Below are 19,936 nucleotides of genomic sequence, written 5' to 3'. Positions count from 1 at the left end.
CTTTATAGTGGAAAAATGTTCTTTAGATTATTAAAATGTTCTTCAAACTAAGAAAAAAATGGCTCTTTTAAGTACTGATCACTGAAAGGTTCTTTGTGGATCCAAAAATGCCATAGTTGTAAAATACCTTTTTGGAAGCTTTATTTTTAAGTTATTGATTGGTTTAATTTATTCTTAAGGTTGTTCTTAAAAGTTAAAAGCTCTTGTTTCGCAGATTCACAGTTATATATTCGCCTACTACCTTATTTTTAGATATATTTTCAAAGTAAACTACACTTTCTTAATTCATTGGCACAGTTATTTTTACACATTAACCCGTTTGACAGACATGCATCTATTGTTTATATTGGAAGACTTCAGATGCAAAAACCTCTAAAGGTGGATTTTTACTTCTGCGTCGGACCTGCGCCATAGCCTCTATGCCGCGGGCTACGCCTCGATTTTCATTTATACTTCTGCGTCCTTGTCCACGACAACACACAGTTACACATGCAGAGGGAGCATGTGTACCCCTGAGGGAGGGGTTCTGACAGACCAATCACAGTGTTTGCAGTCTGCGTAGAATTGACGCTTTGTTAAATTTTTGTAGAGGTGCACATCGTACACACAGCCTACAACGTAGGTACACTCAACGCATTGGGCTTTTGTCTGTCTGACAGTTTTTTTCTTTTAAATTAGTGTTTTTATCAGGCTCATTTTATCATGTTTAGGTTCAGTAATTTCACTTTAATGGCAATGAAAATTATTAGTCAGTTATTGAAATTATGAGGTTGACAACGTTTCCTTTTGCCAGTGACTGAAACTACCACAGGTTCATCCATTTCCTCATACTCCTCCATCTTGTCTAGTTAAAAAATCTCTTTAAACAGGATAAAAACTTGTAGCTCTACAATTGAAAGCAGTCTCATACATAGACATGTGCCGGTATACGGTAATACGATATATCACAATAATGAACATGCACAATATTGTTATCGTGGGTACTTAAAAATTAAGTGAATATTTATTTCTTATGAATTATTCAGATTTTTAGAATGCATTTTAAGAATACTTTACCCATCAACCGTTTAAAATGAACAACACGTCAAAGAGGAACGCGCACTGATGTAAACAAACCCAACGTGCATGAGCAGCGCTAGGTGGAAAGAGTGAAGGAGATGAACTGAATGAAACGCACATTCACACACTCTGACAGCAGAGGGCGCTGACGGAACAGCAGAAATGTAGCCGTTTCCCCGGTAATCCTCGTAAACAAAACAGACTCGCGCTACTAAACACACAGCCATTCAGTTTTCTGTATTCGCATAATCAAATACTTAAAGACTTAAGGCTATTCATTTTCAAACTTAAAGAGGCACTTCAGTGCTGGGAAGATGAATGTGTATTTAAACTGTGTCATTTATGTAGTAGAAATGTGAAATTATTTTTGAATTTGGTGCCTTCTAGACTGAGAAAAGACAGAAAATGTATTTTTGTGTCATGTGGATGAAAGACAACTCCCAGAATGCACTTGCTTCGCTGCCCTACGAGGCCACTCCCTACATCGCCCCCAGCGTCATTTTGATCTTCATATTAATACAATAATTTCGTTCAGTTAGAGAATAAACACTACAATTAAAAACTGAACGTGTATTTTCAATAAAGTGCGAGTGAGCCGAACAAAAGTCACCGGACAAACGCAGCAGGAGTCCGATTTTTATTCAGCATGAGACGAAGTAAGATCTGAGCAGAGCTGAGGTAAGCGTGGCTGTCATTCTCAGCACGTGTCCAGTCTGGCGCGTTTTCTGATCGCATATGGAAGCTAAACTTGAATAGGAATTCATTGAAAAGTTGAAACACTCACTTTGCTCTGCATTGCTCCGTTATGAATTCCCAAGGTCGAGCCGCGAGGGCATTCACATTCTGTGAGTGAGATCTCTTCCCTGTGGGCGGGTTGAAAACATGCAGAACAGCTCCCTCTACTGGCTGTAGTTTTTAGCCTCGGGCCAAAAAATCCTCCGATGACGCAAAATGACGATATTTGCGTCATCGGAGGATTTTTTCCAGACATAAAATTTATAATTATCTCATCTCAGGGGGATATGAGGGGGGAAAGTACCATTATTCAAATATACTACCGGGTTTCTACTAATACGAAGCTTAATGCTAAATCACTGAAGTGACCCTTTAAGCATTTCATATTTTAATCTGGACTAAATTACATGCCCTAGATATTGTTTGAATATGTTCTGATTCTTTGTTGTTCAGTCGCACACTTTACAATAAGTCTCTATTATTTAACATTAGTTCATTCAATAACAAACTGACAATGATACTTCTAAAGCATTTATTAATCTTAGTTAAATGTACATTTCAACATTTAATAACACATTAAAATCAAAAGTTGTAGCTATTATTTAATGGACCTGAGCTAACACTAACTAACAGTTGTTTTTTTATCAAAAGAACTTTATCAAAGAAGAATAACTTATGTAAAAATTTTGCTATTCGCTCTTTGTTAATGTTAATGCATTAACTAGTGAGATCTTATTGTAAAGTGTTGCCTATTGTTCTTTATAAATCTTTTGCACTTTAATCTGTTTTAAATATTTGTTTACTTTATACATTTTTGTGTTTTGCTTTATTGTATTTAAAGATACACTGTGTGATATTTTCCCCCATCTAGCGGTGAAAATGTATATGACCATCCAGTGAATATTAGTTTCTGTTCCCCTCAATTCCGATTTCGTTTGAACTCCTACGGTGGCCGATTTAGTCCAAGATTAACATGGCTTCCAGTTCAACCTCGTCCACATTCGACATGGTGCCATCGAGTGTTAAAACGCGAAAGGCGAAGCTTGAATTTACGGGTATGTCCCTCTTTGGCTAATGTACTTTCAAGATGGAGGGGCAACAGGGCGACCCGCATTCGAACCCCTCACCCGTATGTATTTTCAATGGCATATTATAAACTTACGAGAATACTTTATTACTTGAAAGAAGTAAATATACATTAATGAGCACATATATTTTTGAAAGAACTAAGTGTTTTTAGCTAAGAATAAAATATAAAATAAAAAAGTTACACAGTGTAGCTTTAAATGTTTGGTTCTTTTTGTTATAAGAAAGTTATTAAACCTGTTATAGTATCACTTTTTTTGCAACTTATTTCAATATTGTGATAATATCGTATACTGTGATAAAAGCTTCAGCAATTAATCGCAACATGAAAATTTGATACCGGCACACACCGTCATTCATGTGTGGAGAGCATTTGCTCAATATGATTATCATCATTGTTGACACATTTTAGCGGCTTATGCATCTGAAGGCTTCATTTGCTCTTGCCTTTATTTTTTTGCGCGTCGCCTCCATAAGTTTATACTGACTCAATCTTTCATTTCAAACAGCCTCTGAATGCATATGGGAAGTAAATTGTTGTGTGCTTGTTTTATGCATTATCTGTGCAATATGAAATCAACCAGATAAATAAGAAGCTGCAATGTGGATCAGACTCTCTGCTGACACTCATGTTTAATGCTTGTGTGTGACAGAGGATCAGGTCAACGGTAGACGAGCGAGAGCAGAAGCAGCTGCTGATGGATCTAGATGTGGTTATGAGGAGCAGCGACTGTCCCTACATCGTCCAGTTTTACGGAGCTCTTTTCAGAGAGGTTTGTCTGTTTATCTGCTTACATTCTTATGTTTTTTGAAAGAGTCTTTTATTCTAACAGAGAATACCCTTGTTTTGTGTGTTTTCTAGGGGGACTGCTGGATATGCATGGAGCTCATGTCTACCTCCTTCGACAAATTCTACAAATACGTTTATTCCTCTTTAGACGATGTGATTCCAGAGGAGATTTTAGGGAAAATAACATTAGCTGTGAGTTATATTTTATTCAGAGCTTTTAATAAGCGATGCATTGGTTAGCGTTCATTAACATGCTCTTTCTGTGTCGTTTCAGACTGTGAAAGCACTTAACCACTTAAAAGAAAACTTGAAAATTATTCACAGAGGTAAGAGAGGCAGAATGATGATGCTGTCTTTTTTCTTTCTTTCTTTTTTTCTGCCTCCATCAGTTTAGTTTTGTTCGAATGTTTTAGTGTAAGAACACTCTGGACTCTCTCGGGTTTACATGCTGTTTTACTCAGACTGTTTTCTCTGCAGACATAAAGCCATCAAATATCCTCCTGGACAGGAACGGCAACATTAAGCTGTGTGATTTTGGCATCAGTGGGCAGCTGGTCGACTCCATCGCCAAAACCAGAGATGCAGGCTGCAGACCGTATATGGCAGTAAGATCCATTCACTCATATATTCATGTTTAGACTAGGCTTGCTACGATAGTCGGCGTTGCCGGTGTTACCCGTGTTCAACACCGGTTACATCCCTTGCCCACCGTGGCACCGCCCCCACGTCGTTTAGATTTTTTTATAGTAATACAATAATTTAGTTCAGTTAGAGAACAGACTATACAAATAAAAACTGAACGTGTCTGCTTAAAGGTGAACTATGTAAGATTTTTGCAGTAAAATATCCAAAAACCACTAGGCCAGTGTTATATATTTTGTTCAGTTGAGTACTTAAAATATCCCAAATGTTTCCAACTATTTGTAAATTGTGAGAAATTGCTATTTTAACCAAGGAACCGGGACGTGTGAGCTATGCGTTTGAGGGAGTCGCCTGTCGATTGCGTCATATCTGCGTTACCCTCGGTTTCCGGTTTTATTTAGAAGAAACGCTTTACTCTCACTGCAGTGTGAACAAGTGTCGTAGCAGCCGCTGAGCGAACACCATAACTTCCTTTTCAACACACTCAGATATATCTAATACGATAAACAGAGTTGCGTTACCTCATACTCATGACTGGAAAAGAGGATGTGGCGCCGCCGCGCCGGCGACCGTGTCATAATAAAAGTCCCGTCGGCGACTATGCCATTATAACAGTCCCGCTCTTCAATCGCTCCTGCGGCCTTGCTCAGCTCCAGAACACTCGTCCCTGCTCTGCTTCATACTACAGTAATGTTAATAATCGCATCCATGAACATGATTTCTGCCCGAGTCCTATCCTGACTCTTTTCCACCGGCTGCGTGAGGTGAAGACCACATGTCCCAAGATTCGACGCTCAAACGTGGCGTCATCAAACTACGCCTTTGTTTTGAACAGGCGACCTCTAGTGGATGGAAAAGTTACATAGTGTAGCTTTTAATAAAGCTTGATCTGACCGTGAGTCTCGACAGCGGCAGGCAGGGTTCCCACGCGTCCTGGAAAACCTGGAAAATGAAAGACCAATTTTCCAGTCCTGGAGAACACATGGAAAATGGGAAAAAAAGTCAAATGTCCTGGAAACGTTTGCGTTGTCCTGGAAAATAATTTTCCGGGTTAAACATTTTACGCATGAATGTCTGTTTTCAAGCAAGTACGCAATTTGACATCTCAGTAAGCTGGTAGGACTTGCCCCTCTAAACTACGGACAATTTGAGTTCTGTGACAAATGTGCACTTGCGGTACTTCTGTATGACAACCAGTGTTAATTTCGTTAACGAAAACTATGATGAAAAATGTTCGTTGACGACCTTTTTTTCCCTGACTAAGACAAGACGATGAGAGACGACACCCACGTCATTGAATGATAACTGTGACTAATAACACATGCAATATCGTTGATGAAATAAGACGAGACTGAAATGTGTATAAACATTTTTTTAAACTTGACCAAAACCACTTGTTTTGCCGAATAAATGAGACAACACATTACATTCTGTTTTTACGAGCGTTCATGCTTACGGTTGCCAGATTTAAATAATTAATCCCACAGGCAGAGCTTTACTGTTAAAAGAACACGTTTCTACTCTGTCTTTTCAATAGTATCTGGCAACCATACGCGCGCGTGCACTCTCTACACTGTTGAAGAAGCACGGATGATCAGAAAACACAGACAAGTAATGCCGAGTTCAGACTGCACGATTTTCAAACTGGTCGGATCACTGCTCTTTTCACACTGCATGGCTATCTGGGCCAGCATTCAGTCACTGCTGTGTTCACACTGACCGATGGATTGGCGACAGGGGGTTTCACACTGCATGACTGAACAAGAGGAAGAATCGCCGACAGCTCTGTCCCGTCCGCAAACTACGTTTCACAAGCAAACACACACAAGAAGTGAGAAGGAAACAATGCGAGATCACACGTGCGTCAGACCAGAGTTATCGCGCGAGACTGGAATTGTTATTAAAAATATAGACTGCAGTTCAGAAACTTGCTATCCAAATTGTCTGTGCGCTGATTTGCAGCAAAAGGGAGAAAAAGAAAAAAGATTATGGCGGAGGAAATGGTTGGAGAGACGCAGGGAGCAATGATTGTGTTCTGCAAAGAGAGTTTTGCAATGTACTAGCCTACTGTTGCGGCTGGTCAAGCAAATGTTTGTGCTTTGTTTCTGTTTTATATAATTGTAAATATATCTATTAAAATACTGATATTCTGGTCTATAACTCCTCCCTGAACCTCCCGCTGCCCTGTATCTCACTCTCTCATTGGCTGTCATCGCCAATGTATTTTTCAGTCAGAAAACAGTTCATACAGAAGGAGTTTGAATCGCCGACAGGTCCAGATATTTAGCATGCCAAATATCTTGCGGCCGCCGGCGACTCATCGACGATTCTCTCTGATTGCGTCTTTGATCATTCACACTGTGTGATTGTCACTCACGTGCACAAGCGCCGATTTGCCTATGATTTCGGGCATTTGTCAGCGATTTTGCAAAACCTGTCGGCGAGTCAAAATCGGGGCTAAAATTGGGCACTCTGAACTAGGCATAAGCTGGAGTTCAGCGATCTTCATTTGAGATTTTCTACTTAAATTAAAGTGTCATTCAGTCGGTCTGTGTTCTGTCACGAGCCGCTTGCGCTGTTTGTGCGAGTAAATCTGCGATCAAAATGCAGGCTGATACAGCAGTGTTTTTAAGTGTAGTGTTCATATTATACAAGCTCCAAGAATGCAATGTTTCCCGAATATCCACACGATTTCAAATGTGACATTGATTTTATACATTGATTAAAAAACATTACTTCACATTACTGTCCAAATCCAATGCTTATCGCAAAAGTGTGCCCTAGCAAAAACACTGGAAGACCTGCAGGAGAGTGTCAAGAAGCTACAATAACGGATTTATTTTAGAGGAACATTTGAATTGAAATGACTTTGCTTTGTTTTATATTGACCTTTTTGCACTGCAGGATAGGATTTGAGTTTGATATTTATATTTTTTATTTATTTTTGCAGTGATTTTCATTTTTAGTTGAAGAATGCAGGTGTCAGATGCACTAAGTAAACTGTTATGGTGATTTATTGAACATAAAATATTTTGTGGAGAAAGTACAAGAAAGAAAGATTGAGATGAATAAACATTTAAGCAATCTGGTTAAATGTACAAAATATAAGGTACAATTATAAAATAGCAATTCTCCAAAGCTTGGGATATATGAAATATACCGGTATTTTACCCTAGTTTGTCAGAATATTTTACTTCAGATCCATTTCATACACCAGTTGGCTAAATGGATTTTGCATTTAAACACATTTAGCTTTACAAAAGGTCTATTCATTTCAGCAATATAATTGATAAAAACAAAACAAAAATCAAAATAATTTAGAGTCAAAAACACATAACTCATCAGTTTATGCCATTATGTATATCAGATGGGTAATGTGCCTTGGTGCGAGCAGATGCAATTAATTTAGAAGTCCGATAATAGTTAATATTTTTTAACGTTAGTGACTGATTGCGAAAACAGCTTGACTGTGAGAGTTTGGACTTTTAAACTGATATCAGCAAGTAAAATAGCAGTGTATGAACTAAAGTAGAGAATAACTTCTGTTTTAGTAGTGTGGTATTGCAAGTAGAGGAAAGCAGGTGGCATTGTGAAAGACAACAATCTTTGCACAACTATAATACAGATATAACGGTATAGGTACAATATCACATCTGTTTCAAAATATATCTCGATGTGATAATATCGGTATATCGCCCAGCCTTAGTTGTGATAACTTGACTCGCACTGTAGCAGCTGAAAAAGTCTTGAAAATGTCCTGGAAAAGTCCTGGAAAATCATTTCAAGAAAAGAGTGGGAACCCTGGGCAGGAGTCATTCATCAGAGAGTGAGGAGCTGACTGAGATGATCGCGGAAGATTAGTTTTTTTGCGAAATGTAAAAGCGCCTATTTAATTGAGTTTTGTCATTTTTGTTGTTGTGTTTTTCATTAAGAATAATAGGCTAATGAACCCACAATTCAAGCAACCCGCCCCCGAATTGGCACTAATTCAAAACCGAAACTAAAATGTGCATAGCCGCACAGAGAGTGCATTTAAGGCTGCACTCTCATTCATTCACGGCTGCACAGAGAGTGCGCATTTACGGCCGAACTGTCATTCACGGTGTGTGCGCACTAGCACGTTTTCAGTTCATTGCTATGAAAGCTTAAGTTTCGTAGGAATTCTTTGAAACTCTTTCTTTTGCTCCACTATGAATGCCCGAGCGGCCCTGTGCATGTTACTGTCGGTTAGATAGAATTAGTGATTTAAAAGCCCAGTCGGTGATAACGGTATTACCGGTGTTGTCAAACGTCGATTAACCGGTGGGAAAATTTCCTCACCGTCACATCCCTAGTTTAGGCACAGCCGTTCAAAAGTTTGGGGTCTGTGAGATATTTTAATGTTTTTGATGTCTCTTCTTCTCACCAAGGGCCAGATTTACTAACCGCTTGCTCCGGCGCAAACCCTCTTTTGGCATTAAAAAACTACTGTCAGGATTTACTAAAGACACGCAGTGATAAATTAGCACTGGAAAGTAGTGGTGCAACGGATCACAAAACTCACGGTTCGGATCGCACTACGGATCATGAGTCACGGATCGGATCATTTTTCGGATCAGAATAAAAGGGGGAGGAGACCATTTTTATTTGCTTTCCATTTATTACATGAAAACTTTTGGTGTTAACATAACCTATATGGTTTATAGGTTAACAAGGAACTTTTGGTGTTAACAAAAATAAAATAAATAAATAACCATCTGAATAAATCAAATTTGACTAAAAACAACCTGAGATGTGAAAATGGGCCTGAGCTTTTTTTTTAAGATTAGGATGTCAACATTCTCAGGGGAGAGAGTAGACCTCTCACACTTGTCAGCATTGCAATTCTCTTTGTAGGCCTATACACTATTTTATAGATATCATGTTTAAACGCACTACACTTAAACAACGTTTTATTGAATTCATTACTTTATATTTATATGGCCTAGTACCTACTTTAGATGTATATATTACGTTGCTCATGCAAGTTGTATGCAACAGACAATAGACTATGTTAAAATAACAAACATTTTAAATAAAAACTTACGATAGACAAAAACCGACTCTCGTCTTTTCTTTCGTTTTTAAATCTTTTTACAAGAAATCCTGCAGGTCATAAAGAACTTTGTTTTTCCACCTCCAAGAAAGGACAGGTGCTCTCCATTATTTCTCCTTGTTTACTTAAAGGCCGTTTTCCTTGCTTTACTCGAGGCAAAAAGCCATGTGTTGACTTTGAAACAGAGTAGACTTTACATTATGCATCTGTGGTGGAATTACTAGATTTTCGCATCGATACATGTTTGTTTCAATGCGGATGCGCTGTCTCTTTAATTCAGCACCAGCACATCAAATAGACTCTGTGCGGAAACGATCGCAGCACAGCTGTATGGCTACGCGCTCCTGGAACGACTGACGGACCGAAGCCGCGTGCAATGAAAGCTGTATCCGTTAACAAGGGACAAAAAAATACCTTTTTTTTACGCACTGCAAATGGAGTATGTGTGAAACGGGCGTCAGCAGGTGCCATATGCTCGATGTATGCGCCACTTTCATATGGCTTTCTCGTGCCACAGTGCCTACATAATGTTAGTTTTGTCTATTATATTACATTATATTTTACGGGGAAGCCAAAATGCTCTCATACTTGCGATTTGAATGATGCGGGAGGCTTTTCAAGTTCTTCTAAAGTTACTTCTCGGCTAGCCACTGTTGACTGATTAACATGCCCTGTTCACGTGAACACATGTGTTTCCCTGAAACTCAGCATCGAGTTTAAAGGAACGAGATCACTTAAAAAGCAATATCGGCAGAAAAACTGTATTTTAGTCTGCTATCGCTAAAAAATTTAGATTAATCCACAAGTTTAAAAAAATGCGCAATAAATCCGCGGGTCACGTGCGTGCCGAACCGTGGGTCGTGATCCGTACGGATCAACTGCGATCCGTTACACCCCTAATGGAAAGGCGTAGACAGGGTTATTTTCGCGGCTGACCTTATTGCATATGCATTTGTAGGAGTTTTCCTTTCAGATGAAACATTTATGGGAGGGGAGTATTTAAATTAGATGATTTACTAAGGTTTACGCTTGTCAGTTTAATGGTGTTTGCACCATTATTTACAGCCCCAAAAAACGTCTTAAACCCATAGACTGTAAAAAAATATGGACGTATTGTCCGTGACATCACCCATAGGATTCTGAAGAGCAGTTTTGAAGCCGTTGCTGATAACTGAAAATGGGCAAAGAGGCGCGACGTGGGTGGAGCTGAAGTGACGCGATGACTAGCAGACAAGCGGCTATCCACCTGTCACTCAAAGTGGCAATGCCTTAATTATACAGAACTTTAAGGCTTTATATAATGTAAATGAATGAATAATAAAAAAAATCACCCCCCTCACAGTTGTCATGAAAAGCAAAATTAGCCGTATAGACCAAAACCACAATTTCTACCAGACTGTAAACATGTTTTAATCTGCTGTAAAGTTGGGCATTTTAACATGGAGCTCAATGAGATTCTGCTCTCTTCTCGAGCCTGTCTCTAGTGGCCAGTCGATGAATTGCAGATTAAGTCAGTTCCGTATTGGTTTCAAGAGAAACTGCGGGAGGGAACATGCATACAGTCTGGTACAAATTGTGGTTTTGGTCAATACGGCTAATTTTGTCCACCATGACAACTGTGAGAGGGGTGAATTTTTTTTTTTAACTCTTTCATTTACATTATATAAAGCCTTAAAATTCTGCATAATTAAGGGCGTGGCCATTTTGACCGTTGGATAGCCATTTGTCTGCTGTCTGCTAATCGTCATGTCACCTCAGCTCCGCCCGCGTCACGCCTCTTTGCCCATTGTCAGTTATCCAGGAGTGACGTGAAGTCTGCGGTGACGCGCTGCCAAGATGACAACGGCCGACTTTAGGCTTCAAAAACTCTCTTCAGAAACCTATGGGTGACATCACGGACACTATGTCCATCATTTTTTTACAGTCTATGGTTCTGACTTTAGGGGATAATTAGGTGAGAAATCAGTCATCAAATGAAAACTGCAGTCTTACAATTAGGGTCATCTTGTATTAGAAACAATACGGTATTGTTGTCCATATGAAAAAAAATGCTTTTAATGACATTTCCTGAACATGCAGTTTTCCATTGATGCAGTCAATGTTGATAGATTTTAATAAATGTCAATATTTATTCAATTTTTTTTTAAGATAGCATTGCTCTTTTGGTCACATTTGATACCAATATTTGAAAAACAAACAACAACTATACTAACTACAAGAAATGTTAATTTCATAAACCATGTCAGTAGTTTCCTGTCCTCGCGCGTCTGCTGTAGAATGATGTAACTGCATTAGTATCCATGAATGAAGCTCCGCTCTGCAGTCACTCTGCTGCTTATGTCATACTCTAATCTGAGCGCGTGATCTCATCCCGACTGCATTATGACATCATCAGTCTGTACACATGAGTAACGTGTTTTGACTGACATGCACAGCTGTCAGTATGTGTGACACACACACACACACACACACACGCTGATGGCTGGACGAACGGATGCACATCTGTTTTTCTCCTGTTTTGATCTGTAAAGCGTCTACACAGACCATCTGATGTGCTGGAAAATCACTCTTCTGCGCTCTTGCAATTCACATGTGATTTCCCAGACATTTTATCAGTTGTTTGTCATTTGAGAAATGAACCCATGATCATAGTGGCTCTTTAAAGTCATGAAACATTTAACGGCATAAACAGCATGACATGTCTAAATATTTGCACTGCATTTACCCAGCTATAATGCAGTTAAACAGAATATTCAGCAATAAATCATGTCGGGCTGGACTGGATTTTATCAACCTGAATACATTTTTCAGGATTAATTATATTATTTTTATGTAGAAAAATTCCAGGACTCTTTATCCGTATGTGTGTCTCCTGAATGAATGAGTAACAAATGTATAAAAATAAACTGAACTTGAATCATAATTGATAATACTTTTATTATTAAATTAATATTCCTAATATACATGTTATATTCGTTTATTCAGGTTTTTTTAAAATAAAATGCACTGGTTATTTTTTATTTATGTATTTGAATCTTTGTAGAATAATATATTTAAATACATATTTAATTTTTGTTATTCATTAATTAATTTGTAATTTTAATATAATATATTAATTGAATTATAAATGCATTATTGGAATATTTTAATAGTATATTTAGTAAGAAAATTTATCTTTCTAATTAATATTTCTAATATATGAATATACTGTTTTTATTCTTAATATACTATCCTTAGAATAGCATGCCATCATGCACTGATGACGAGTGCAGAAAAACCACAGCAAAGCTGATAAAGAAAATCAAGTAAATGTAATACTGATGTTGAGTGTTTGTGTTTCAGCCGGAGAGGATAGACCCCAGCGCCTCCAGGCAGGGCTATGATGTGCGCTCGGATGTCTGGAGTTTGGGAATCACACTGGTGAGAATGATGTGTGATCTGTCATGTGGGAAATGGTGTCAGCACTGTGTGATATTGAAAGTCTGCTGCAGTGTTGTTATTGTGTGTGTGTTTCAGTATGAACTGGCCACAGGACGGTTTCCCTACCCGAAATGGAACAGTGTGTTCGATCAGCTGACACAGGTGGTGAAGGGCGACCCGCCGCAGCTCAGCAGCTCTGAGGAGAGGCAGTTCTCCCCCAAATTCATCAACTTCGTTAACCTGTGGTGAGACACACACCCTGTGATCTGCACTGTTTCCTCTTTCTGAGAGTTTGCAGACTCAGCAGACGGGATGTAATAACTCAGATCACATGATGCACATGACGCCTCCTGCTGCTCGTTCAGAGCAACTGCAAGAGCTCCAGATTGCACTAATGATGAATTAGACTCGCATTGGGTTTGATTAAATATTTGATTGTTTTTGTCTCTAACAGCCTTACAAAGGACGAGTCCAAGAGGCCAAAGTACAAAGAGCTTCTGGTGAGTTCCTGTTTCCTGCTAAAATGACACATTAAGCATTTTTTTAAAGCTTTTCTGCCTTTGTATGATAAAGTTAGCATGACCTTTCGAGCAGCATCCTGAGCTCCTACTGTTATGGTATTTTAAGTATTTAGGACTGGAACAATTAAGATGTTTAATAAAACCTTGATCATGGAAAATTATGCTACAAAATGTTTAATTGGCTAAAAATTGCTTTTTATAATTGATATAGTATTATTTTCACAAATCCTGATCCAAATTAAAAGTAATTTGTCCAAAGATGGAGGAACCTGGATATGGGTATATAAACTTTTAAACGACATTTGTATAATTCTTGTACAACAACAACTTCAACAATATAATAATAATAATACATCTTTTTATTAATAAAATAAATGTATTTATTTTTTGCTGCAGTATTATTTTAGTATCTTTTAGATAGACTATTATTAAATTATAATTATACATAAGTAATACATTTTTTTTAGTTTAATAAGTTTTAGTAACTTAAGTAAATGTCTTAATGTCTATATAGTGTTTACTAATTTTATTTCCGTTTTAATAATTTTAGTTATATATATATATATATATACTTTGTATATACTTATATTTAGTTAACGTTTATTTCAAGTAACAAAATAGTTTAATGGGATTACTTTCAGTTTACTATAATAACCCTGTATTGTAGTAGTAGTAGTAGTAATTTTATTAATGAAATTCTTTTTAAATTCTTTTTTAAAATAATATGCACTAATGATCCCTGGCAATATCAAAATTTAAGAAAGTAAATAGACCATTTTGATGCCATATACACCGATCAGGCATAACATTATGACTGGTGAAGTGAATAAAATCTCCAAAACTGCAGCTCTTGTGGGGTGTTCCGGTCTGCAGTGGTCAGTTTCTATCAAAAGTGATCCAAGGAAGGAACAGTGGTGAACCGGCGACAGGGTCATGGGCGGCCAAGGCTCATTGATGCACGTGGGGAGCGAAGACTGGCCCGTGTGGTCCGATCAAACAGACGAGCTACTGTAGCTCAAACTGCTCAAGAAGTTAATGCTGGTTCTGATAGAAAGGTGTCAGAATATACAGTGCATCGCAGTTTGTTGCGTATGGAGCTCTGCATAGCTGCGGACCAGTCAGGGTGCCCATGCTGACCCCAACGGTGGGCACGTAAGCATCAGAACTGGATCATGGAGCAATGGAAGAAGGTGGCCTGGTCTGATGATTCACGTTTTTTGTTTTACATCACATGGATGGCCTGGTACGTGTGCGTTGCTTACCTGGGGAACACATGGCATCAGGATGCACTATGGGAAGAAGGCAAGCCGGCGCAGGAAGTGTGATGCTTTGGGCAATGTTGGTGGGAAACCTTGGGTCCTGACCGTCCTGCCATCCATCTGGATGTTACTTTGACACGTACCACCTACCTAAGCATTGTTGCAGACCATGTACACCCTTTGATGGAAACGGTATTCCCTGGTGGCTGTGGCTCTTTCAGCAGAATAATGTGCCCTGCCACAAAGCAAAGTTTGAGGTGTTGACTTGGCCTCCAAATTTGCCTGATCTCAATCCAATTGAGCATCTGTGGGATGTGCTGAACAAACAAGTCTGATCCATGGGTGCCACACCTCGCAACTTACTGGACTTAAAGGATCTGCTGCTAACATCTTGGTGCCAGATACCACAGCACACCTTCAGGAGTCTAGTGGAGTCCATGCCTCAACGGGTCAGGGCTGTTTTGGCAGCAAAAGGGGGACCAACACAATATTAGGAATCATAATGTTTTGCCTGATCGCTGTATATAAGAATAGCTATTATTAAATATTAAATGTCATATTATCTAAGATATCAAATTTGAATAAAAAACTAAATGTCATTTGCTGGACTGATAGATTGCACTGATGGACTATGTAGTTTAAAGTCCCCCTGAAATCAAATTTGTAGTTTTTTGGCATTTAAGTCAAGGCAAGGCAAGTTTATTTATATAGCACATTTCATACACTACACTATGGTAATTCAAAGTGCTTTACACAGAAAAAGGAATTACAATAATCACAAAATAAAAGTAAGGACAATTTAAACAGTTATAAAAGGAATTAACCGAGATGCAAAGATAATTCATATATGGTCTTCTCATTTGGTAAAAAAATGTTCAAAGTAATTTATGTTTGTCTCTTATATTTAATTAATTTCCCCACTTGCTCTGGGACTTCCCCATACTGGTTGTCTCTATTCTCTGTGGGGTTTCTTTCGGCCCGCCTAAATAATCTGTCGGACTTCTCCAGCAGATCCGATCTTTCACCTAAAATCGGCCAGGTAGAGCTAGGACTATTTCATTCCATCCTCCGATTTATCACCTACGCAGTTTCAATTTCACTTCCAGAAAACTTCTTAATCACGCTACATTACCACAGAGCCAGCCCAACCACTATGGTTTGCACCCCCCGCCTCTTTTTTTTTTTCTTTAGAAATAAATAAAATTGTAACCAAAAATAAAAACACGGTTAAATTTTAAACAAATAAAATAAAGTGCAAGCAATTCGGACAAAGCACAGAGCTCATTCAGTAAATGCACAGGTAAACAGATGTGTTTTGAGTCTGGTTTTAAAAGTGGCTACTGTTGTAGCACATCTGATCTTTTCAGGAAGCTGGTTCCAACTGCGGCCGGCATTATAGCTAAAAGCAGTTTTCTCGATTTGGGTGAACCCTTGGTATTACTAGCTGATGTGATCCTAATGATCTGAAAGGTATGAATATAGTCTTACTGTTATCTACAAGCTAGTGTGCTCCAAAACAATGACAAAATTCACATTTCAAAACTTAGTCTCTCACTTCCACCATTATGGATCAATGATTTTGATGACATCACTGCACTTCAGCTTCTCATCAGATTTTCTGTCCAATCAAATGCTTCCTAGAATCTGAAGTGTCCCGCTCCCTAAATAGACTCTGAAGCTGCGGCTGTAATCGGTCACTTGTTCACACATTTACTCATTTCTACATGGTGAATGGAATGGCACATAGTGTACTACATAGGGCAGTGGTTTTCAATCCTGGTCCTGTAGTGGAGCGGCTAAGTGCTTATGTTTGGCAGAATCGTTCAGTTTATGATACAAGCGTGAAAATTGGCATGAGCAGTCTCCATGGGTCACTTGACAAGAAAATTGTCCGAGCCACTTGTAATTTCAAGATGGCTGCCATTTTTCAAGATGGCCGACACCTTAGTGGAACAGTTAAGTGTTATAGTGGTTTATGACGGTTTATGTGGTTTATGGTTTATGGGTGAGGAGTCAGACAAAACACAGTCAAACTACCTCTCTTGACAGAGTCTTTTGAGGAACCCAATACATTTCTATGAGAAAATGTATAATTTAAAGATCCACATGGCGGGCGGCAGTAATCCAGAAAAGCTGCCGCCATCTTGAAATTTTATGTTGCTGTGGGCGGTTTCTTGTCAAATGACCCTTTGAGACAGCTCAAGGCAATTTTCATGATCGTATCACCAACTAAATGATTTCTTAAGCCTAATTGCTCCTCTAAGGTGGTGGCCATCTTGAAAAATAGCCGCCATCTTGAAATTTCAAGTAGCTGTGGGTGGCTTATTGTCTAGTGACCATCAGAGACTGCTCATGCCAATGTTCATGCTTGTATCACCAAATAAACCACTATATCACTTAACTGCTCCACTAAGGTGTCGGCCATCTTGAAAAATGGACTCCATCTTGAAATTTCAGAGACTGCTCATGCCAATTTTCATGCTTGTATCACCAAATAAACCACTATATCACTTAACTGCTCCACTAAGGTGTCGGCCATCTTGAAAAATGGCCGCCATTTTGAAATTTCAAGTGGCTCGGACAATTTTCTTGTCAAGTGACCCATGGAGACTGCTCATGCCAATTTTCACGCTTGTATCATAAACTGAACGATTATATCACTTAGCCGCTCCACTACTGGTGACCCACCACTCAGCACATTTTGTGTTTCTCTTATCTGGCACACTTAGTTCGGTTGATGAAGATCTTTCCTAATGAGTCAGGTGTGTTAAATAAGGGAGACAGAAGCCCTGTTTCCACTGAAATTACCTGGAACAATTTGCACCAGGAACTTTTTTTCCCCCAGATCTGCTACTGTCTGTGTTTCCACTGCGGTCTAAAGTACCGTGAAGATTAGGCAAATTAGTCCAGAGATGTAGGACTGCGCGTGACTGCTCCTCCCAGTCAGCGACGGACAGTAATCATTTTTGTGCGATACTGTCTGCAACAATAACATGTGGAGGAGATGCAAGCAGCGCTGCTTTTGCTGGTTATATTTTGGTTTACTAAAGATGTAATTAACAAAACGGCGGAAAAGAGACAAGCACTGATAGTAAAGCGTATTCTGAAAGCTAGATTTAAAATAAGACAAAGTATGTTATAATCAGCAATTATGGACATTGACCGTGAGATGGCTGAGACGTACGTGCACCATCGGACAGAAAGAGCAAGACTGATATATTTACTGAACGCAGAACCCACCTCGCAAAAAACTTTTAAAAATGGCGGTTGAAATAAAATGCTGTGTGAGCTCAACCAATCAGCATGTTCAGCGCCCAAGTCCCACCCCCGAAAGTTCCTGAACTTTGGAAAAAGTACTACCTCGCGAGCAGGGCCGTTCGAAGGGGGAAATATTTACCCGGAACTTCATTTAGACCCTGGTTCCTGCGTTCGAAACACACCGAGTACCAGCCCGAAGTTCCTGGGTAAAGTTCCTGCGGTGGAAACGTGGCTATACAAAATGTGCAGAGCGGTGGCTGCCCAGGACCACGACTGAAAACCACTGATACAGGGGACAGGGAATGGATATTTTTCTTACAGAAATGAATGGCTTCACTTCAGAAGGCCTATATTAACCACTGGAGCCATATGGATTACTTTTATGATGGATGGATGCACTTTTTTGGGCTTCAAAATCTGAGTTACCATTCACTCCCATTATAAAGCTTGTAAGAGCCAGGATATTTATTAATATAACTCTGATTGTGTTTGGCTGAAAGAAGAAAGTCATATACACCTAGGATGGCTTGAGGGTGAGTCAATCATGGGATAATTTTTATTTTTGGGTGAACCAACCCTTTAAGGCATCTTGCAACCCTTTAATGCTTCAAATGTGATAAAAGCATGAGAGGTGCATTGCGAGGGTTGACGAGGAACTCTAAAGAAAATTAAAGTAGAAGTGCTGTTCGGTTAAAGAAATGAAAGTAAACCAAACTTCTCTCTATCTCTATCTCTCTCTCTCTCTCTCTCTCTCTCTCTCTCTCTGTCTGTCTGTCAGAAACATCCCTTCATTCAGATGTACGAGGAGCGTACAGTAGACGTGGCCAGCTACGTCTGCATGATCCTGGATCAGATGCCCACGTCTCCCAGCTCCCCGATGTACATGGACTGACACACACACACACGTGTCTGAACATCCACATGTACGACTGAGACGGTGTAAAGTTTTGCTTCATCACAGAACTGCAGTATTAAAACGGGAAAACGTACACAAGAGCACCGGCTGCAGCAGAACGGTGTTCAATTCAAGCTCGACTGTAAGATACCTCCTGCCCATGATTCTCTCTTTCTCTCACGGTCTCTCTCTCTTGTCACACACACACATCTGTAAAACGTATAAAAACACACACACACACACACACGCATCTGATGGGACGCACGTGGCGGTGTCGCTATTCTCTCGTGGATGCAGAATAGTGATTTTAAACAGATATTAAATAATGAAATAATAAATAAGCCTGGAATTGTATTTATACTTCTGAAATCACTTGTGGAATATATGATTGGGAAAGCCGTCACCGTACTGGAATCTGCTCGTGTCTGGTCCCTCTCCTCTTCATGTATGTGATATTAAACGCGTGTTTTGTATGTTAAGGTGACTGACGCAGAGGTGGTCGGGCTTTCTGTAACGAGGACATCCTCACTGTACAACGACTATGTGCTGATATTATAAATAAAACTGAGGAATAAGGAAAGGACTCCATGTTTGATACTTTTTATTAAAGTGTAGTTAATCTTTATATATACACATATATAATTATATTATGTAACAAAATAATCAGCTTGTTTTATATTAGTAAAGATTAAATATATATATTTAATCTTTATTTTATATATATATATATTATTTAAAATATTTTATTGTATGTATATAACATGACCACCTTCCTAATTTTGTGTTAATTTTGGCTTCAGTTTTTAACACGACTGAGGCAGGCTTGGTTTGGACACCGAGCAGCTCATTTGTCCTGTATGCAACATTTTACTATCCATAAAAAAGATTAGTACAGTAAAATGTTCGATCATATAGCAACAATCTTTATCTTAAGCCTTGAACTTGTGCAGTCAAGCCAGTCGCGTTTTTACGTGGCCGAGAACGCATGTCAGATCATTCAAACCAAAAGCAGGATAGTTGATCTTATAGACTTGAAAATGTCTTTTATTCAGTGTTCTACAATATATATATATATTGATTCATTCATTCTTCATTTATTTGATCCAAAAATACAGCAAAAAACTTTAATATTGTGATTTTTTTTTACAATTTAAAATAACTGTTTTCTGTTTTATTTGAATGTATTTGATATATATT

General features: G+C 38.8%; 1 protein-coding gene across 4 annotated transcripts in view; it reads left to right on the top strand.

Annotated features, from left to right (window-relative positions):
• The window catches only part of map2k4a (mitogen-activated protein kinase kinase 4a), a 28,489-nt gene extending 9,168 nt beyond the window's left edge, over positions 1–19,321 (top strand). For all 4 annotated transcript variants that reach the window (XM_079833956.1, XM_079833955.1, XM_079833957.1 and 1 more), the window contains 8 exons: positions 3,534–3,653; positions 3,743–3,862; positions 3,945–3,996; positions 4,148–4,275; positions 12,729–12,806; positions 12,903–13,051; positions 13,261–13,306; positions 18,623–19,321. In XM_079833956.1, the coding sequence (XP_079690082.1) occupies positions 3,534–3,653; positions 3,743–3,862; positions 3,945–3,996; positions 4,148–4,275; positions 12,729–12,806; positions 12,903–13,051; positions 13,261–13,306; positions 18,623–18,736 (807 nt within the window). In that variant the 3' untranslated portion in view covers positions 18,737–19,321. The remainder of the gene's footprint in view (positions 1–3,533; positions 3,654–3,742; positions 3,863–3,944; positions 3,997–4,147; positions 4,276–12,728; positions 12,807–12,902; positions 13,052–13,260; positions 13,307–18,622) is intronic.
• Positions 19,322–19,936: the final 615 nt, after the last annotated feature.

Source organism: Gobio gobio (genome assembly GCF_949357685.1).
Source record: "Gobio gobio genome assembly, chromosome: 1".
NCBI lineage: Eukaryota > Metazoa > Chordata > Actinopteri > Cypriniformes > Gobionidae > Gobio > Gobio gobio.
This window is presented reverse-complemented; position numbering and strand designations above follow the sequence as displayed.